Genomic DNA, 23,300 nt, shown 5'->3' on the forward strand with positions numbered 1-23,300 from the left:
CACATAAGGAAAGATAAAACAAACAAAAAAGTTCAAATGTGTAATAATAACAGTAAGTCTAAAGAAGATCTTCCTGCATTCATGGCACAGGATGTTTCACGATAATAGGAGACAGAGAGAAAGCAGCATTATTTGATTCCTACTTTGATTTCAACTTTTACTGAAAAGAGAATGATCTTTCACCTTGAAAGTACGGTCCAAAAATGTTGGAGTAAAATGATCCCTAAGAAATTAAGAAACTGTTAAAAGGACCCTTACGTACTTTATATTTATTCAAATGTCCTTGTCTAGAAAAATTACATCATTGTATATGTAAAGAAAGTATAAATGTTCTCATGAAACCATTTTCAATGATATTTGAAAAAGCCAGGAAAGGAAATGGGCACAGGAAAAAGTTAGTATTAGATAGTATATATTGACTCAATTTTATAAGGGAGAAAGAACTAATTTCTTGAATTCATAGTTTAATGAATTCAATATTGATCCCTGGAAAATCATGGAATAAATTATTGAATAGGTAGGTGGTTTGTGAATGTAAAGAAACCAAAATGGCGATAAATAGAAACTAGCTGAGATATATTAAGAAATAATATTGTTAACCTAATGGCTATTGCTAGGGATGTTACAAGAAAAGAATGTTGTGGGCATAAGGCATATGCTTCTGATTATAAGACATTTGGCATAATCTGGCATATTAAGAGAGGAAAGATAAGAGTGGATTGTTTGTTTAAACAGCCTTCTGTGACAACTGGAAGAATATCAAATTATTGGGCAAGCCAGTGAATATTTATCAGGTGCTGTCCTAAAGGCTAATATCATGGCTTAAGGCAGTATCCCTGCCCTCTAGAACTTTACATTCTAATAGAGAATGTGGTATGTTGCTGAACATTTTCTAACCTGACCTATTTAGCAGTGTCCACTGACTTGGATAAGTGCATTAGATATGCGGAAGTCATTGATTACGGAAAGTAAAGTTTTGAATGATATAATCCACCAAGAAGATGTCAATAAACAGGGTGTGCACCACTTATCACACATTCTTTAAATTTCCTGCCACTGAGAGACGCAATTACCCCAAGAACTAGAAACATTCCTCTTAATCACCTCCTCCTCTTCCATCGGCCCCTTAAATAGGAGCAAGCTTAGTGACCACTTTGACTAATAGAATAATGTGCCCAGCCGGTGTGGCTAAGTGGTTCAGTGTGAACCCATGAACCAAGAGGTTACTGGTTCAATCCTGGTCAGGGAACATGCCTGGGTTTCAGGCTTGATCCCCAGTAGGAGTGGGTGCAGGAGGCAGCTGATTGATGACTCTCATCATTGATGTTTCTCTATCTCTATCTCTCTCCCTTTCTCTCTCTGAAATCAATAAAAACATATTTAAAAAAAATAATGTCATATGTGATGCTGTGCCATTTCCAGACATAGGCCTTAAGAAGCTGGCAGATTTCTTCTTGTGTACATTGGAATACTGACTCATGGAAGACAGCTGCAGTGCTGTGTGGAAGACCAAGCAGCCTTATGGAGAGGATCATGTGAAGAGGTACTTACACCTTCTGCCAACAGCTTCTGCCAAGACCCTCCAGCCAGCAGCTAACACCAAATGCCAGTCATATGAGTAAACCATCTTGGAAGTAAGTTCTCCAGATGCAGTTGAACTGTATATACCAGCTGACATTCCAAGACTCAGAGACAGCCTTCCAATCAGCAAACACCTCTCAGATTGCTTATTCATGAGAAAACAAATACTTGTCATTATTTTAAGTCATGATGTTCATCTTCCACCCCACCCCCATGCTTAGGATCAAAAATTCAATTGAATCAATCAATCAAAATATTGTAATTTTATGTCACTTCAATGGGAACCAACAGTATGCAGATTCACTTAGATGCACTTATCTAAATCCAGTCATTCTTGCTCTATCTAACCACTGACAAATTTATTGATTATACCTCCAAATATCTTTTCAATACTTCTCTCCATCTCCACTAATGCCACCACTGTCACTTAAGTAATAGCCTCTTAACCTGTTTCCTCACATCCATTCCTACCTCTCTGAAATTGCTCCTTATACTTAAGTGAGACTGAACTGTTAAAAATGTAAATCTGAGTTAGTTATTTCCCTATTTTCAGTCCTTCAATCAATATTGCTATCTGGATAAAGACACACAGACTTGTATCCTAATCTTCATCAATTGCCACTGACACCTTTGTTCTTTGCACTCTTCTCACCTTTACTTTCTTTTTCTAGACTGTGTTCTTTTCCCTCCTGCCTCCATATCTTTGCACACTTTGTTCCTGGTGCCTGGAATGATTAGTAATCTCTTATTGTCCTTCAGCTCTCTGATCAAATGTTGCTTCTCTAGGTAAATGCTCTCTGATCTCTCACACCAATCTCATGCCGTCTCACCCACCACACATAATCCACACTTCTCATAATATCCTAGCTTTTGCCTCTGAGAAATTTACACATTTGCAATTTATGATTAAGCATTGGCTAGGTGTGTATTAGCTATCTCTACCAATAGGGACAATTACCACAAGGGAAGGGACTATACTTGTCACTTCTGGTTCCCAAACATCTTATAGCATGTCTTACATGGAGTATGTGCTTAATAATTGTGTTTCATATATCAATGCTAAGTTCAAAGCCTTGTTTTCCTCATATGGAAGACCCTGAGGTAGTCATCCTTGTAACTACAGAGTTTGGCTAAGTAGATGCCCAGTAAATGTTTATTCATTTGAATTAAACAAATAGATTTATTGTAGCTACACTGGAAAGTTAAAACCTAAAGTGTTTTTTTAAATTATAGCATCAAAGAACTGTGAAAAACTGAGATAATTTCAATGGAAAGTAGCCATAACGATGGAGACTCTGAAGACGATGTCACATGAGAAACAAATGAAGAAAGTAAAGTACTTGGTCCAAGGAAAAGAGAATTCTAGCTGAATTGTGGTACAAATATATGTTATATAGATTTAAAAGTAGATGTTATTTCAATGGGCATAATCAATTCCAACCTATGGAATTTATTATGTTGCAAATTTCAATGGGCCCATTCACTAAATATCTATTAAGCACTTACCATGTGCCTTGCACTATGTTAGACAAGAACATACAGGAAGGGGCAAAAGTAGGTTTACAGTTGTTCATATGGAAAATAATAAAATGATTAATAAATAACATGCAAGAATAAACTGTGTTTTGTGTACTCACAACTGTAAACCTACTTTTGCCCCACCCTGTATAATGATGGAGCTTATAGAGTAATGAGGAAAACAGATAAAGAACATTAAATAAGTAAAAATTAGCAAGTACTATAAAACAGACAAATGAGTACCTTGAACAAAAATATAAGGGGACACCATAGATTGGGTGGTTAAAAAGTAAAAAAGCTTCTCTGAAAAGAGGATTTTCAAGATGAAATCTGAGGGATGGGAAAAAGGCAGGTCGATAAGTTATCCTAACAGCAAGAGAAGGGAAGTTCACTCCTAATACAGGAAGGCTGTAAGGGAAAATTTTGGCTTCTTTGAGACACAGAAAGATTAATGTAGCTTAGGCATCATAAGTAAGCAGAAGTGTGGCTCAGGATGAAAGGGAAGCAGGAGTCAGATGATGTAGGGCACTGTGAGCCATGATTAAGGGTTTGGATTTATTAGATGTGCCATAAGAAGTAACTAGAGGTTTGTGTTTTGTTTTGTTTTTTAAGTTTTTTAGCATGTTTTCTTTTTTTTAAAGAACACATTTCAATTTTTTTTTTTTGTCTTGAGCATAATTGATTGGAGATAAATTAATGAAAAATATTTGACACCAGGTAAGAGTTTATTACAGTGGGCAAGGCAAAAACTACAAGATTTGGAAAAGAAAAATGGCAGTGAAAAGGAAAATAATGGCTTTGAATTAAAATAATTAGAAATATATACATTTGAGGTGTGTTATGGATTGAATTCTGTCCCCCACCCTGAATTCAGATGTTGAAGCTCTAACTGCCAACACCTCAAACTGTGACTGTCTTTGCAGATAAGGGTCTTTAAAGACGTATTTGAGTTAAAATGAGGTCACCAATCCAATCTGACTGCTGTCTTTATGAGAAAAATTAGGAAATATAGAAAGACATCAGAGGTATGTAGGCATGGAGGGACCACCAAGCAAAGAGACAGCAAGAACACTGATGTCTCAATACTGCTTTTGAAAGGTGGTCAGGAAACGTAAATGGAAATTAGTTTATACAATTGAGCTGGCAGTTTTGGAGTGAGAATATTTTACTTTTTTGAAGAGAAATATAAAACAACGCAGTGAAACCATTCTCCCAAACAGATATATGTTGTGTAACAATGGAAATACATGAGTATGTATTAAATATTTGTGTGTGTATGTATACACATATATGTGTATACAACTTGTGTATAAGAAAAATGTGTGTGCATATGGGTTTGTACATATACAGACATATAAAAAGATACACACAGGGACTTGTGAAGAGGCCAATGAAGGCTGACAATTATAATTTGAAATGGTGATTTTAAAATGTATTAAGGCATAAAACCATACCAAGCTCAATAGGGAGGAAAGGACACAGAGCCTACAGTGTGTAAATTACTGCTCTTTTTTGCTGTTGGGTCAATATGTCAGCAGTGCTTTCAGGTGGAACATACTGCAGATGTGAATCAGGGTGGTTCTTCCCTGTTTCGCCTTTGGATTGTGCTGTTGACAGGGTCCAGAGACCAGAATCTCCATATATGGCTCTTATTGTGATTCTTGATTATGACCCCCTGAGGAAGTCAGACCAGCCTGGGGTTACTGGAGACTATGTCCTGCTTGGCATATTTATCATCCACAAATCAGCAGCTATAAATATATCTCAGCAGGATCATCATCAGGCCGGCTCAGTAGTCTGCAATTTATGAAGGTTATGGGAAACAGTGTGAAGGGTGAAGCATTTTATTCAGGGTGGCTTTCTCCCTGACCCAGCCCTGCATTCTACTTGAATGTAAATAACCCTGGGAGTGAGTGTTCCTTTCCATTTAGGATTAAGGCTTTTTAAATTGTTCTTTTCGGCTATAATTCTTATGTCAGTGTCATGACTTTAAGATTTTCTAAGAAATCTCAGAATCACAGTGTTCACAGATAATGTGAGAAATCACTAGATGCAAAACAGAAGTATATCTAAACCTCACATGGTTTCCTCTCCTTTTTATGTACAGATCATGATGCAAAATATTTCTCTTTTCTCCATTTTTTACACCTTAATCTCTTTATTTTTGCTCTTGGCAAAATAACAGAAGTGACCAAAATGTCTTGCAAATATCATAATTACAATCTCCATGGGAATTGAAATAAATTAAATGTTTCTCTTTTGTATTGCTTAATGATGTTTGTTTTTAAAAGAAAATGTGTTTGCTTAAGACACGTTTTGGATGATGCCCGGACATAAATCTTATTTCCCTTTCACACTCTCTTAAATGAATAAAAAAATATTGTGATGAACTAAAAATGACACAAAACCAAAACGCCACCCAGGCTGCTCTCTTAGCAGTGAATTTTCCTGGAACAGGGTTAAAGTCTGCTAGATGGGGAATGATTAACTGTTTCCCTTACGGGGTGTTATTCTGAACACTTGTCCTAGAAGAGAAAGCCTTGAACGGGGTCACCCTATTAATATGTATTAAGAAGTAAAGGGCCAATTTTAATATTTCAGACCACTCCAGTGAATAAAAGATCATCGGCACCTTCCTGTTTTCGCTATAATCCTATCTTAAAATGATGTTCTTGGCTATCCAATCGCACCAGGAGAGGAAGAAAAATGCAGAGAAAGAGAGAAAAAGATGGAAAATTGTTTTATTCAACTTCACCTGCCACTCAAGCCACTCACCCTTAGGAAGACTCCAACACTTTATGTGAATTACCCATTATGGTCCTCCTACCACATCCCCGCACCATTTAGCACTTGTTTTACAAACCACCAACTGGGTTTACAAGTAGAGACATAATCAGGAGGCGAATGACCTTTTGCAGCATGTATCTGAAGCTAGCTCATCAAATACTTGCCAACCAACTAACTGTCCAGGAGGCAAATAAGAAATAAAGAAACAAATAAATAAATAAATAAAGGTGGGGAGCGGTGGGCATTTATCTTTTTTTTCCTCAGGCTAAATCGAGAATCTGGTAGCTTCTCCCCTCACCCCCTTGTTTCTTCCCACCGCCGTCCCCAAACCTGTTACTAGGGAAACTTAAAAAAAGAATTAGATACATTAAGAAAACAGAAGTTGAGACCCCACAACCGCGATCCCATTGCCATGCAGAAAGCGACGCAAGATGCCCAACCTCAGTCTCCGCACCGCGGTCCTGACAAAGCCTGTATCTAGCCAGAACAAATAAGATGTTAATTGCAGGCCCGCTGAGAAAACTAGCATTGTTCCACCCGGAGACGCGCGGCCGCTGGGGAGCTGAGAGGCGCCCCCTCCCCTGTGGACGATCCTGTCGTCTGGACGGCGGTGCTGAAGCGACAGCTCCTCGGCAGCGACAGGTCCCCGCTGAAAGAGAGAGAGAGACGATCAAGTCCCGTATTTACTTCCCAGCGCTCGGAGCCGCCTCCCGCCCCGCGCACCCCCTGGACTTGCCTCCCAGGGAGTTTCTCTGACAGTCGGTCGTCGCCAGCCCCAGCGGTGGGAACTGAGGCTGCAAAACCCTCCCAGACGCAGAAAACACCGCTTGCGGGACGTGCTGGGTTTTGAGCAGCCGTGACGTGCAAGCGCACCACGGCCCTGGCTGGAGCTCCGCGGAGACCTCCCTCCCGCCGGCGCCCCGTCCTCTCCCCCCTCCTCTCCCCCTCCCCTCCCCCCCGCCGCTCCGCTCGCTCGCTCGCTCGCTCGCTCACACACCCGCCCGCGCAGTCGCGAGGCACAACTCGCGAAGCCGCGGCCGCCGCTGGCCCGCCGCCGGGCGCACAGCCTCGGTGCCGGTGCGGGCGCGGGGCGCGCGCGCGCGCGCGCCGACGAGCGCGCGGGAGGCCGCCGCGCGCGCGTGCCCCGGGGACGCGCGCCCCCCTCCCCGGCGCGCGCCCCAGGGAGAGCAAGCGCCGCGCGCGGGTGCGCACACCCGAGACCGAGCTTTACTATCTCCCTCTCGCGCCTCCGTCCTCGCCGGGCATTCAAACAGCTTTCCGACATCACCAGCCAAGGATTTTTTTTCCACCCCCCTCTCCTCGGCCGCCGTCCGTCCATCAGTACCTGCGGGGCGGGGGGGAGGAGGAGGAGGGCGGAAAGCGGAAAGAGGAAAAGGCAAAAGCTAGAGCCTTCGGAGCCGACCGCGAACACTCCTGTAATAAACCCACCGCCCCCACGAACCTGCCTTAGCCGCCGCCGCCGCCGGCCACTTCTCGTCTCAGCGCTTTCTTTGCTTCTTGGCTTATCGATTTGTTGAGTGTGTCGGTTTGGTCAAACAAATCCTCGCTCTTAAGCCACTTGTATTTTTTTTTTATTGTTTGTTTTCTTAGAGTCTCTCTTCGGGGGGCCCCCCCGACCCCGGCCCTCGGTTGGATACGGCGTCAGGCTCCGGGGTCCTGGAGGGTTGTGTTTTTTTTTTGGTTTTTTTTTCTCCCACCCGTCCCCTGATTGATTTCCCCCCTGTCTTTTTGCTTTTCGTATGTGTGCATTGAAAGAAAAAAAAAATCCTAATTTTTAAAGCTGAGCCGGGGAAAATGGGCAACGGTGATTGGGACCGAAGGGGAGTCTCTCCGTCACTGTTGCTGGGACGCGTGCCTGTGCTGGTGTCTTAGAGCAAGAGCCTCCCTGAGCTTTCGGAGTGGAAGGTAAGGAGGGGTCCCGGGTCACCTTCCCTCTGCGGGGTCGCCGCCGAGGAGCTGGCGGCTGGGCGCTCGCGGAGGGAGGACGGGCGAGCGAAAGGCTGTTGCTGGCAGCTGGAGGGCTGTGGGCAAGCCCGACTGTCTGCGTTGACTTCAACGCCGCAGTTGAAAAGTTGGGGAAGTCTGTTTTTCAAGAGATGAGCTTGGTCTGAAGGCACAGGCAGGGAGACCTAGAAAACCGGACGGTTGTGTGTGATTGGGGTAATTTTACGAGGAGAAATTTTAGGTTAAAAAGGAAGTTAAGGGGAAGCAGTGGGTCTTCTTACTGGGGAAAAATTGAGTGGAGTGATGGCGCCGTCTATGTTCGAGTAAACTAAAGTGTCACCCAGAAAATCAGTTTTGAGAATAGCTAAACTAAACGCCGGTTTGCTTCTCAGCAGGAAATAAATAAATAAATAAATAAATAAATAAATAAATAAATAAATCCATCCTTGAGACCTCGGTGGCCAGCCCTTAGACACCCTCCACCCCTGTCTTTCATTTTTAGAAGAGGGAAATACAATTGTTTGAACATGCTCTGCAGTCCGGGGTTTTTTTTTTTGGGGGGGGGGTGGCAGTAGAGTACAGTGATTCATTTTTGATTATTTAGAATCAAACAAGACTTCTCAACCAAAGCTTAATCATGAAAATTATAATGGGAGGACTCTCTTGAGCAGGGTTGGAAGTGAAATCAGAGCTATTTCTTCGCTCTTTCTAATCCTTGATGAGCACACAGCAATGCAGACATGCACTGCCAGATAAATGGAAGAAAAAGTACTGGATTTCATTAGGGAAAAAAATACGACCTCATTTTGAGTTACCGATTATAAAATGAAGCCCCCTTTCATGGCTGGAATTCCTAATTTAGACACTTATTGTCAAATTGGCTCTCAACGCCTACACTCTATCCTGAAGAACACTGCGCAGACCTGCATTGCCTGCAAAGTGCTACAGCAAAAAAGCAGGAAATTATTTCCAGAATGTCCTACAACTTTCCCTATTTTTTTAACCTTTAAATGCTCATTAGCTTTATTTTCTCAAGAAGAAAATGCATTTTTCATTGAGCCGTATGCTTGAAACAGAGAACACTGTTTTGATAGTCCCAGCAGTTCTGATGTTATTTTCAAGGGCTGCTATATAGAGATTTAAAGTTGAGGCTGTTTTTGCTTATATCAAGACGTTGAATTTGAATTATGATCTGGACAATGCAGATCTACCTTCAGGGACTTTGGTCACTGGATTTTGTGTGCATGCGTTGGTGTGTGTTATGCAATGGGAAGGAAGAGGGTTTTATCCTTTGGTTCAGAGAGGACCCAGGCAAAGACGTGAAAACTCTTAACTATCTGTATGTCTGTATGTCTGTCTCTGTTTACAGAATAGTGGAAGAGACTGCAGCCTAAAGACTTTTAAAATTAACTTGGCATCACTTTTCTCAGCTCAAAGACTAAACAAAAAAAGCAGTGTCATTTATTCTAAGAAATATAACTTCTTAAAGGTTAAAGCTGAAAAAAATTCAAGTTATTTTTGGATAACAACTTACAGAGGTAAATATAACCAAGGATTACTTTATTATGCAAGGCCAAATTTTAAAAAATAAAGAAAAGAAGAGGAGGTTTGGAGCTGTTATTGGAAAGGGAGCAATTCTATAATTGAAATCTGCTAGGAAAGAAAATTCTAATGTCTTTTTATCTACCATGTGTAAATGTTAAATTATTGTAGATAACTCTAGATAAAATAGCCCTAATTGAAATAAATAAATAAATAAAAAATTGAAGCCAGCTTAGTTATTGTGGTTCTGGGATTTTTTTTCACTGACATCACCTTTTGATACAGATACTAATACAGTGATCCACTTTATGTATCCCAAGAGGGCATGTCACATTGAAATGACTGCCTTAAATTCTGGTTCTCAGTGGTGATGTTGAACAACAAGTCTTCCCCGTGTATGTACCCACCTATGCCCTTTCTCAGATGATGTTTTTAAAATTCTGTTAATCCACATGAATGCCGGTGTTTTTGCACAGGAATTTCTCATCATTTCCCACTGTGGCCCCTGCAAAGACAAGTAGGGACATTTAGGAGAATATGTTTCATCTGTAACAAATGATCATTTATGCTTTTAAAACAGTGGCTCTCAATTATGATAATTACTTTCACATGTAAGAGGGAAAAAATGTGATGACAGCTGTTCCCAGATTATCAGATTAGATTTTTGTGATGTTTACTGCAGGCAGAAGGCTGGGGGAGAGAAAAGGTTGTGTAGGTTGCTTAAAAATATTTCAAAAATTTACATTTAGGCTATAACATTTAAAAACTCATGTTTTTTTTCCTTTTTTAAATAGAATTATAATGCACTTGGAGTGAATCCTGGTAGATAAATTAGAGCATTCCTATTAATCTATTAAATATTTTTAAATTTAATGTAGAGAATTTGGCCATTGTGGATGACCACTTGAGGGCGCTGTTCACACAGCGACAGATAATTTCCTGACTATAAAATAAAAATTACCTGTCCTTCTTTTAAAAAGGGTTGTTTTTTTTTTCCCCCTTTCTTTCTTTTTTTAAAAACTGAAATCTTGAAAACAGCTGGCTGTAATATTGGAGGAGTTTCTTTTTTTCAATGCATGTAGACTCCTACTTGCATTTTACTTTCATTGCCATTTTTACAGGCCAAATGACATAGGATGAAGGCTGTTCGTAACCTGCTGATTTATATATTTTCCACCTATCTCCTGGTTATGTTTGGATTTAATGCTGCCCAAGACTTCTGGTGTTCAACTTTGGTGAAGGGAGTCATTTATGGATCGTATTCTGTAAGTGAAATGTTTCCCAAAAACTTTACAAACTGCACTTGGACACTGGAAAATCCAGATCCAACCAAATATAGCATTTACCTGAAATTTTCCAAAAAGGACCTTAGCTGCTCTAACTTTTCCCTCCTGGCTTACCAGTTTGATCATTTTTCTCATGAAAAAATAAAGGACCTTTTAAGAAAGAATCATTCTATAATGCAACTCTGCAATTCCAAGAATGCTTTTGTTTTTCTACAATATGATAAAAATTTTATTCAGATTCGTCGGGTATTTCCAACCGACTTCCCAGGATTACAGAAAAAAGGGGAAGAAGACCAGAAATCTTTTTTTGAGTTTTTGGTATTGAACAAGGTGAGCCCGAGCCAGTTTGGTTGCCATGTATTATGCACTTGGTTGGAGAGCTGCTTAAAATCAGAAAATGGGAGAACCGAAGCATGTGGGATCATGTATACAAAATGCACCTGCCCTCAGCATTTGGGAGAGTGGGGGATCGACGACCAGTCGCTGGTTTTGTTAAATAACGTGGTGTTACCCCTGAACGAGCAGACCGAGGGCTGCCTGACCCAGGAGCTGCAAACCACCCAGGTCTGCAACCTTACCAGGGAGGCCAAGCGACCGCCCAAAGAAGGTAAGTGTCCAGCAGAGAGGGGGAGATGGAAAGAAGGGGAGGGGTGTCTGGGGATGGAGTTAAAACCTGAGGCTTCAACTCGCGGGCCTAAGTGTTGCGCCTTTAAACTCTATCATCTTTGGATTCATTTGATTTGTGATCTTTAGTAATAAAGGTCTCTTAGGCTAGTCTTAGGTTTCCATTTTTTAGAGATGGGGCGGTGAGGATAGGATAGTTCTCAGCAACATGCCTCGGAAGTGCGGGTGGAATATTCATGAGAAAAGATGGAAAACCGTGGAGACGGCTGGCCCTGGAGGGTGGCGTGGAGAGCTAGGCTGCAGCCCCTCGGGGAAGGCTGCACACACGGGCTCGCGCCTGACACCTGTGACGTGGATTTGTAGCCATCCCCCCTATGCGCCAGCCCTGTAAAAAGTCCCCTTAACTTCCTCTCTCCTCTCTCTGTCCCGCTGCCTCATCCACGGCCCCTTTCCAGCCTCGGGGCTGCAGGACTAAAAGGTGACACCAAGTCAATACAGAGCAAGCCGGTTTGGACCAAATGCCTTCTTGGTCCACGTGACAAGGGTGCCCCTCTTCCCCCACGGGTCCGGGAGGTTGTGGTGCTTCGCACGCTGGATCCCGCACGCTCGCGCTCTCGGGGGTCAGGAGCACCCCCGGGAAGAGCGGGCTCTGCGGGCCCCAGGCTGGGAAGCCTCGGGCGGCCGGGGAGGGGCGGGACTGCACCCGCGCGGAGACCCGCGGCGCCCCCTGCGGGATCCGCGCCCCTCCCAGGCCCCGTCGGTCTGCAGGGGAGGGGGCGCGCGTCGGGGGCGAGCGAGACGACGCTCGGTGCAGCGGAAATGCGGGGGCAGGAGAAAGTACGCGAGTGATTTATAGCCTCGCCCGACCCCCAGCGGGGGGCGAGCGGGGATGTGCGGTTGTGGATTATGTTTAATAATGCCAGATAGCTGACACAGCTTGAGAAAATTAGTTTTCTGTTTGGGCGGTCCCCGTGCGTTCCGGGACGCGGCTGAGACGGATTCGTTCTTGCGCCCCAGCCCTGCAAAAAAAAGAGCGTGTTGATTTTTTATGCAGGAAATGTTTTCCGATCGCCACAAAGATCCCTGTCTGTGGACAGGGACAGCCAAGCTCCAGTCCTTCTTTCCTTACCCTCCCCCAACAGAAGTTGCCTTTGTGGCCAATATAAAATTGACACGTTGTTGAGAATTTTAAGGGTAGCCAAGGCTTTGTAAGGGGGGAGGGAAGGAGAGAAAGGCTTAACGAGCTAAAGGCGTTTTCTCTGCTGAAAGCCATTGGGGGGATGGGGAGCACGGGGGAGCGAGGGTACCAGGGGAGAAGATGGGTTAGAAGAGAGATGCAGACGAATGGCAACGAGAGGGGGTGGAAAACCTTTAAGATTTCTACAGGTCAGTGTTTCACTAACAGCTGTGACTGAAGAAAACAAAGTGGTTTTAAATTACAGGAGTTCTTTTCTCCAGTAAAAATCCCCGAGAAGCACTTGCAACTGCAGGGATGGTATTTAACACCATTTAAAACTAATTAGTGTCCCCTAGAATAAGAAGCTACAGTACACACAGAAAATGCGATGTTACAAGCTGGCTAATAAGACGATTAACGCCAGAAACTAGTTTTTATTTGTTTTATTATTGTTTGAGTAAAATTTAGCAAAATTTGTTTCTTCTGTGAGTTAAATTCTGTCATCAAACTGACAGCTGATGACAGTGGAAAGTAAATCCAGTTTCACAGCCCTTTTTGTGTGTGAATGGTAGCAGGTGACAAAAACAAAGTTTGTGCACATTAAGCATGATTTTCAAAGATTTTGCTGGTCATGATCATGAGATGTGGGTTAAGGGTGCTGGGATTTATAGAAGTTGGACTGGATAGTCATTTGTTTTGTAAATTACTAAGAATGAGTGATTTTAGACATTAGATGTATAAATCATGTGGGAGAATGTATATAACTTTTGGCTAAGTAGCTGGCAAAATGAGAAAGGATAGACAAATAGATGATTATATTAAAATTGTTAACGGATTAATGGAACTGAACTAGGAAAAGTTCATCTAATAGGGGAAGAATATATTTTGTATCAGTAAAATTGCACAGCCTATATTCTAAATTTGTGCTCTTTAATTGTTTAGTTATTCTGAGTCAGAAAGGTAAGGATAAGTAATTCCTGATGACATAATTGCAGCTGATGCATTTGTAAGTAATTCTTATAAAATATATAGAGCACTCCTTACCTCATTCAAAGAAGACCTTTTTGGCTATGCTGCACTGTAGGAAAGAAATGTGAAAATCTGCAGATTCTTAATTTAGTCAAATTTATGCAAAGTATATTAAATCTTAAATATTTGATATAAATAATATGTAAAATCTTATGAGGTAATTATTTATACCATTTCAAATAAACTACGATATATGATATTCACATGGCTTGAGGTGAAAATTTCATATAGTTGTGCTACTCACATCTAATATTATTCTAAAATGTCCTTTATATGCTAACATGTAAACCCATCTTTTAAAATTAGGTTTTAAAAATTCCATTATTATTTGATATTACTTTATGATTTCTATCTTCTATGGAAAACTAATCAAACTATCCTGTGTAATATCAAGGGAATAAATACAAGATTATTTTCCATAGTTTCCTATTCCCATTTTGTTCACCCGAATGAGTACTGACTCAGAAAACATTAAATAGTAATATTTTCCACATTTATTACATCATAGAAGTGGCACAAATTTGAAGGAAGTGTCTTACACTCAGTGGATCCAACTCCACATCGTTTTGTGTGATGCTGATGGCAAAGCTATACCAGAGGCTGAATATTTTCAATGTATCTATTGGAATTACAAAGTCATATTTAGTTAGTATTTGAGAAAACTGTGGGCTCCCAGAAATGAGATGTAAATTTTGAGATAGTATTTTTACTAAAATGTTAGTTAATATATTCATGTACTGAAGAACTTCATAGCCAGAAAACAAGAAGAAAACTATCACTTTATAGTGACAACACCAACAATTACAGATGTTATCTAGAATATGTTTTAAAAGTAAATTATGGAACTGATACTTTATTAAAGTGTTAAATTTTAGTACATTTAAATACCTTCTTATTTAAGATCACATTTGATACAGTTGAGGGTGGCATGTGATTAGAGAAACTTAGTTGTCATTCCCTAATTTTTATGTGAAATTTTGAAAATCAAGTACATCAGCAAAATGAAACCTTTTAAAATTAATAATGTCTTATTTCAGGCAGTTATTTAAAGAAACTTTATAAGGGTGTATAACTTTTTTATTTTTTTTAAAGGAAGCTCAATGCTGTGTATCTGGTTTTCAGATATAACCTTGGGGATAGATTGGCATTTATTCACAAGGTCTTTACTATGTTTCCTAGGACTCTTTTACCAAAGAGGATTTTGGAGTATCTAGCTAAAATATAAAAGGTGATATAAGATCTTATTTCTTATTACTTTCCTTTAAATAATTAAAACAGTTTTGGCAGAAAAATTCTACACCAGGGTATTTAAATCACATAATAAGCCTTAATGGAACCTTTGTTTCCTACTTACATCAATGGCGCTACTTATGTGAATGGAAATTGGGATCCCTGTATGGATTCCAGGAAATCTGAACACACTCACTCATTTGTTCTTCCACTCTGCTTCTGCTAATCTTTGACATTCTACCACCCATGGGATGTCTCACTATGTGCCTGTGTGAAACCTAGCCCATGTTTGTGTATGGGTTTGTAGTATTAGGCACATGTTTGTCATCTAGAGCAATTTGTATGTATATCCATTTAAGTGTGCCCATTTCTTTCTACTTTTGCTCTTTTTCCCTCATGACTATTTCAGCTAACCTTTCCATCTTCCTTTTACTCTCCTTTAATCTTAATTCCTTTATAAATGACTGCCGTGGTCCCACTCTCATCATCAGAATGTGGAACATTATACTCAGTCTATTGTTGCTTGAAGAAGCAGAGCCTGACAGTTTGCCCTGGCCCTTAGCTGGACCCCATAGCCCTTTGCACATTCTGTACTTTGGTTGTAGCATATAATATTGCAGTATATTTTTCATTTATATTTTCATCTCCTTCCACTAACTTGGGAGTTCTTCAAGTATGAAGACTGGGCCTTTGAATTGTTTAGGACAGCCTCAATAGAGCTCCAGTAAATATGGGTGAAATTAATATTAAATGAAGAAAACAAAGATCTTAATAGGAAAGATAACAATAAATTGATTATGATGAAAAGAATAAAAAGACATCATTTTGGGAAAGTAGCACCTTTTGCTTTTTTTAGAGGAAGATGGCTACCAATTTATCTCATTTCCAAATCCATTAATGTATTTATACCATCTCCTGATCACAAAGTATTATTTAATAACATTCAAAAAGAATGAAAAGAATGGAGCTACTGAGAAATAGTCTTAATTTCATATTTATTTTAAGATGTTAATGATAAATATAACTTTCTATACATGGCTGTCTACAAAAAACTTGGAAAGAAAATTTGCCAATATCCATTTAACTGTCTTCATTTCTCTCTACATTTCTCTCTTCTGGCTCTGGCATTACTTCCACAGTAATATGCCATTTCTCAAATCCTCTATTCCACAATTTGAAGTCGAACGTATACAAACTCTTTCCAAGAAAGAGGAAGGAATATTTGCATGTCATGTTCAGTACTTCTGTTACTCACTCATGGTTATGATCCATAAATATAGTAATAGTAGAATGTTACCAGAATTGTAGGCCTGGCCAAGGAATGCCATAATTTTTACTGTTTGCTATTTCAGAATTTTGTCAATTTAGGAAGCAGCTCATATATGTACTATTTAATGAAACAGAAGTCCTTTACATGGCAACATATTTTTTGTAGATGCTAAATTAAAATATTAACATGAAAATTGGTCTTTGTATGTATGTGTGGCGTGCATGCATACATGTGCCAAGATGTATGTTTCGGTAGGTTTTTATGATGGCCATACATAAGTGTGCTGCAGGTTAATTTCTTCCAAAATTGAGATGGGAATTTTACTTTACTTTGAATGTAGCTTCATGCATTTCTTTATTTAGTTCATTTCCTAATAGGAGAAATTCTATTCTTAATTGAATACTTTTATAAAACATAGTATTCTTTAGAATAAGTCTGGTATATATTACCTATAATAGTCATCTGGCCTTTGCATCTGAAATCAATGTTCATTCAAAACTGAACTTTTTTGATCAAAAAAGTAACTTTTCTTACTTTTAAAAAATGTCATGTGCTGGGCTTTAAGATCCTAACCAGAGAGAGCTGAGTTTGAATCTGCTCTTCTACATAACTGTGTTGTTCTGTATTACTGCTTTTCCCTACTCAGGCTAGGTTAGTAATGCTTATTCCTCAGGGTACAGGAGAGAACAGGAAATGACATCATGTATTTAAAAAAATGGTAAAATTAATGGCTTGGAATATCTTAGTTCTTTTCAGTCCTATGGAAGTGTTTTCCCAGTTCAGTTAACTAATAAAAATCAGAGAGGCATTTAGTTTTTCTAAGTGTATCACATCATTGAAATGAAAGGCTTGTTTTCCTGTAGGGTATATTTGGGTCCCCAAAGTGACTCAGCCACCTTGTAGTATCTTTGAGCTTGACTGAGCTTGACTCATCTTCATTCTTCAGTAATAGAGTGTTGTATAGTAAATGAGATTGCACATGAAGAATGCTTAGTCCTAGTTATATTAGGCCCTCAATTCAGTTTTTGAAACCTTTTTTTTAATCTTCTGATTATAAATGATAGAGAATTGATAATAAGTAATGAAGCAGATTGTCATTTAATTATTTGAACTTGTTTAGGGAAATTTAGGGGCAGTTAACAAAGGATCATTAAGCATTTGAATGTATGTCTATTTCGTATTAAAGAAAACATAGCATCTCAATACCTTTGTGTTGACGGAGGTATGACTAATACATCAAATAGATCAAGCTAGTGGTGTGTGAGTCATCCCAGGCTGGGGACACTGTCCTTTGAATATCATTGCTGAGAGCCTGCAAAGCCATTTAAATCATACAGTTTCCAAGTATTTTACTCTTTGCTGCATTATGCAAAATTAAGTCATGTTTTGATACCTGTTTTGAAAAGGCATTATCTTGAAATGCTAGTCTATATTAAAGCATTTGAAAAAACATAGGACTTTTGGGGATTTTTTTTTTTTTTTTTACTAACTTATGATCAGTTATTATAGACTAGTGAGCCCCAAGATTCCCCCAAAGCCTTACATAGTCAGATATTGAAAATAAAACAAACAATTTTTGTTAGTACTCATTTGAAGAGTCTTACACTTTTTAAAAAACAAAATTACAAAATGCCATTTTATAAGACTTCATAAAATGCCAAAAGGTATATGTGCAATTATTTTTCAGCACTCATTTAGGAATTTTCTTCACTTGCAAAGAATAACCTAGCTACATATCTGTTACAGTAATATATTTCTAGTTTGCACAGAAGGTGCAATAAGTAAATACATTAACATGGAGCTGTTTCAAAATTAATTGAGTGAATAGGAGTCTTTTTTGAAATCTGACATGTTTGCTGATGTTCATTTTCCCCATAACCAACCCCCATCACACATTCATATTGCTTGGAACATGCTGTTAAAAGTAAAATAATTACTCTTTGGTTTCTACCATGTTAAATGAAATAATTTACCTGCTAAGATAATTCTGGACATTATATTTTTAAATTATATCTTCTAAATAAAAAGCTTATTGGGGATTGGGAGTTATTTGGGAAAACAGAGCAAATATGTGTATGGAAAACTGATAGATCAAATTACAATATTTAGAATACAACTTAAATGCAGTTTGACATAACAAAAAGCATTAAAAGAGTTGTGGAGTCAACCAGGGAACACTACCTTGGTGAAATTACTTTTTAGAAATAAATATGGTAAGGTGGTAGAAATGTCACGAAATATTTGTTCTCAGAAATGAAATACCCAGTATGAATACTTACCTAATATGAATATAAACATAAGTATTCATACTGGGTGAGTATTATATAGTATTATTTCATGACATTTCTACTGGTTCTTCCCTTTTAAGAAAATTTTTAAAATTTGATAATTAAAAAACAATTTATACACTTGCATATCCACATAATAATAATTTATTCTCCAATAAACACATTTTTAAAGAGAAGCTCCATCTACTTATCACTACTAAGAAATAAAGTGAGGAGTTTTAATAAACATTTTATAAATTAAAAGAATACAATAAAACCTAACATTGAGGAAGTGCTTTCCAGTTTGCAAAGCTCTGTTGCACATATTGTTTTATTGGGCAATAACTGTGAGACTTGTAGTAGTTGCTCCATTGAAATATGCCAATTACATAGAATACCCTAAAGACCGTGGTTTTCCTTTCTCTAACAATTAGAATATGACTTAAATGCAGTTAGACATAGAAATTGGTTCAAATGAAAAACTGAAGAATTTCAGAATCATGGGTTTATGCTTTTTGTTTGTTTGTTTCTGGTGCACTCAAATCTGAATCACAAATTCTCAGATTTATAAGGGACGTTAGCATTATCTAGTCCAAAACTTACCTGATTGATGGAATCCCAATCTGCAAACATATGATAAGAACATTATTTCAGCTGAACATAAATCTTCTTGGAATTTATATTTAATACCATTGCTACAAAGTAAAAGAGATGCAGGCACTTAGATCTATTATTTGATAGATCTATATTTAAAAAAATTGTGGTATCCAGCCAGGACAATAATCAGAGTATACTATGCTATACTACTTAATAGGGACTAATCTCTACAAATTAAAACTTTCATTCACTAGATTTTTGTTCTGTTTGCTATATATTATTTAAACAAATGTGATGTACGTCTCTCAAAACTATTGATTTTTAGTCTAAGATCATTACATTTAAAGAGCAGTGCGTTTCAAGTTCACTGTCTAGATTTACTAAGATGGTTTAGCAAGATCTGTCTTGGATATTCATTTCATTATAAATTTCTAGTGAAACCTGTGTTTTGGAGAAATAACATGTCTTACATTTTTTAGTTTTCTTATGGTACATTGAGAAATACTGTTGAGGGTGGGAGAAGAGTGAGGGCAGGGTCCCCACTGTTGACAGTCACAGCTTCTGTCACTGGCAACTTGTAATAATTCTAATGTGGAAAAAGGGGCAACTTAGGAAGACAAAAATCTGTTTATATATAGTTTCCACATGAATCTGGCAAACTTCGAGCTCTGGCAGCCATTCTCTCCTTACTACTTTAGGCCTATGGGTAGTAATGGATCCCCAGTGTTTCTACCCCAAGTGCTGTACTTCCTCTCCTTGCTTTCTCTAAGGATATCTCTGCCTTACTCTCTTCTCAAATTACCTTAATTGAGGACATCATCTGTTTCTTACTGGGACCCTGACTAATACAGGGCTGTATAATTTTGGTGGTGGGATTACTTATGAGTAAGTCCAAAACCAACATTTTAAGTTTTCATCCTTTTATTATGCTAAAAGGTCTTATATAATAATTAACCCCTTTGCAGATTGGCATATAGCCTAGCCCAAGTAAGCAGATAAAGAAATAATAATAATAATTTAAAGAACTGAGTTAAGCAAAATTAAAATCAATTGGCATTATTTAAACTTAGCTGAAATGATATTTTTTTATACTTAATCCAAATTCATTATGTGTTCATCTTCATAACTTCATTGAATTTGAGGTTTCTAAGTGTTTTTCTATATTTACCTGTTGGTTTATTGATTGCTTAGCTTGTTTTTAAATTATGTACTATGTATACATTCATACATATCATATATATGTGTGTGTGTGTGTGTGTGTGTGTGTATATATATATATTTTTTTTTCCAATGTTGATATGGCCCCAGAACATTTTAACTGGCCTGGACAGTAGAAGAAAGTTTTAGGGGTTGATAATCAAAAACAAATAATGTTATGTTGTATGTTATATAAAACATAAAATAATTCTGACATACTAAGATTTAGTTCTAATTTTATATCATAATAATGGAAATATAAAATGAAAACTGAATTTCAGTTCCTAATCTGTTTCATTTTGCATATTGATTTCACTGTCTCTCTCAAAACAAACAGAAACAAAACACACACAAACCGTATTTTTCCTTCCTTTATTTAATTTCAAAAAGAAATTGAGGCAGCTAAGTTTGACCCTATAGTTTCATAAAGAAAATTACAATTTATTTTATTTTATTTTTTTTACTTTTTCTCTTAGTCTATTTCTCTTTCACATCAAGGAAGGATCCTAAGAGGAAAAAGAAATAACTTCCAAAAAAAAAAGTTAAATTTTCTCTTTTCTGAACTTCTATTATGATTTTTCGGAATACATAACAAATAACAAATATTTATTGTATACTGGATACCTTTGGAAATATTTCTTATATTGGCTACTCATAATAATTGTAATGTGGAAAAGAGGGCACCTAGGAAGACAAAAATCTGTTTATATAATTTTTCTACATAAATCTGGCAAACTGTCAAGGATCTGCTTCTCTACTGTAGACTGAGAAATTTTCGTTTATTTTGGCTTCCTAGAGAGGTCAGCTTCCTTTACAGATATGTCAGCCTGTGGTCAGCTCTCTTTGGCTGGCCTTGGTTTTATAATTTAGAGGGCAAACAGTGTCTATTTTTTAAGTGGTGCTTGAGAAATTCCCCAAGTACAATGGCCCTTTTATTCTTCAATGGTTTTACATTCAAATATGATGAAGTAAATGCTGTGGAGCCCCATTGTTCCATCTGCACCGCATAGAACATTTTAAAGCCATAGCTCAGCGCATAATATATGAAAAACCTGTTCTCTTTACAATGTATGGCTTCCTTCTGTTTAGTGGTTTCCCTGGAATTTACAGATGACCATGTTTTGGTGTTCAATTGATTACAAAGGGTATAAGTGAGTTTTACACGTAATAAATATTACATGTGCTTGCTTCTGGCCTCTGCATCCTGAGACCACAGAAACCACAGAAATAGAACAAGGAGAGTCTGGAAGCAGAATAGAAGTTAATCCACTAAGTGGTAAGAACTGATTACGGTGAAATAAATCAGTATGTGTAGGATGTGAATTAATACAACTGTTATGTCCCCTTAGCAGCAGAAGCTTTTTTCTAATAAAAGTCAATATATAAAAGAGATTTTAGAAAATGGAGCTGCTTTGGTTGTAGTGGGTGGTAGGCCTACAGCCCCACCTAATCAGTTCTCCTTTCTTCCTGTGTTCATCCCAGAGGCAACTCTGCGTGAAAAACCACTGCAGAACCATAAATCTTAGAACCTCCATGTGAAGCCACATGTGATTAATTAACGTTAGAAACTTTCTTCCGTTGAAAAATGAATATTTTCAGTGTTGAGAATGTGTAAGAACTGTCACATTGTTTTTACTGCATTTTACTTAGAACAAAATTCAGAATTTTGTTCTAGGATCCTCTAGTCCACATATATCTATGCTTAATTTTTCTCCATAACCTCTTCCTCCGTATCCAACACAGTAAATGCCAGCCCTGACACCCACCCTTTGTGCAAGCCCTCAGCCTCAGCTATCCTGCTTGTCAGGCATCTTTGATGCCTCTGGGCACTGTACTGTAAGCATTCTCTGTCACTTTTCTGTCATGTCTCATCCAGTCTGGTCGATATTTGCTATCTTCTTAGTGTAATGAAGCCATGCTGTGTTTAGACCAGAGATGGAACCCTACCCCTTCTCCTCTCTCTGTCACACTATGGAGTAAGAGACCTGATGATAACCCATCTCTAGCACCTGTCATGTAAAAGCTTCCTTCAGAGTCTTTCTGGAGTCAGGCAGCCCTGTGGCTCCATGTGACCTCCGGATGCTAATGTGCTTATTCCAGTCATACCTCTTGCTGACATACTAGTTTACCTAGAGAAATACGAATACAATTTTAGATTTTTAAAGGATTTTTAACTTTAATTGATGGATATTCAGAAGCTCTAAGTTTAAGTCTCTATAAATGTAATATATTTGGGTGATATTCATTCTGACTTTTTCCTTAATTGTTAATCTCCAAATTGTTCAATTGCAAACTGCCAAACTAATTGAAACAAACTAAAGTTATCAGAGCAATGAAAGTAATTTGAAGTCCTTTGATTGTTCACACATAATGAATATTTACTACTGAAGACAGTTTATTAAAACAACAACAAAAAGCTTATTAGCTTTGACATTCCATAGGTATGAGTGAATAATTGAAGCTTCACTAATGCTCTTCTCCAAATAGTTCAAGCCTTCTACCATTCTGGGCACATGTAGGAACTGTGTTCCTGGACCACTTGTAGTTGGGTGGGGTCATGTGACTGTCTCTATCCAAGGAGTTGTGAGCAAAAGAGACATTCCTCACTGCTGAGCTGGATCATTTCATTGCTTGAAATGAGACCATGAAGCGTTCTACCTTTGGCCTGGAGATCTGTACTTAGAGAGAAGGGGGGTTCTCTGTCAGCCTGAGTCCTTGAATGACTAAAATTAAGGGGACTCCCTGCCCCACACTCTTGCCAATCTGTGATGGTCCTGAAGCAGGAGCAAAGAACTTTTTCTGTGTTGAACCACTGGGCATTTTGGATTTGTTTTTGTCACTACCATGTAGCTTATTCTAAGTGACATAATGTCTAATTGGGGAGGACTGCGGAGTAGTTGTGTTGATTGATGGTGCCAAACGGTGCTAAAAGGCACATCTGTGATGTGTTCTGTCATTTGGCTCTAATGATGTGATAACCATTTCCATTTATGGTATTTTGGGGAGAGGAACTCACTTGCATATTCCACAATGTACTCTGGGGTGGCTGTATTTGAACTTATTACAAGCGATTCTCTGTAACTCCTTTTAGGTATTATGCATCAATATGTTATTGGTTTAGCCTAATTAAAAGTAGTTGATACTAAAATAACTACCACAATTGTATATTTATATTACAAGAGACCATTCTTTCAACTTTTATTCAAAAAAGTTGCCTAGGTTTTTCAATA

At 38.4% G+C, this 23,300-nt stretch overlaps 1 protein-coding gene across 1 annotated transcript in view; it reads left to right on the top strand.

The window, feature by feature from the left end:
• Positions 1–7,071: 7,071 nt before the first annotated feature.
• The window catches only part of ADGRB3 (adhesion G protein-coupled receptor B3), a 626,535-nt gene continuing 610,306 nt past the window's right edge, over positions 7,072–23,300 (top strand). The window contains exons 1-3 of the mRNA XM_016195549.2: positions 7,072–7,812; positions 9,221–9,389; positions 10,515–11,286. Coding sequence (XP_016051035.1) covers positions 10,530–11,286 — 757 coding nt within the window. The 5' untranslated portion in view covers positions 7,072–7,812; positions 9,221–9,389; positions 10,515–10,529. The remainder of the gene's footprint in view (positions 7,813–9,220; positions 9,390–10,514; positions 11,287–23,300) is intronic.

This window comes from Miniopterus natalensis, chromosome 5 (genome assembly GCF_054644295.1).
Source record: "Miniopterus natalensis isolate mMinNat1 chromosome 5, mMinNat1.hap1, whole genome shotgun sequence".
Lineage (NCBI taxonomy): Eukaryota > Metazoa > Chordata > Mammalia > Chiroptera > Miniopteridae > Miniopterus > Miniopterus natalensis.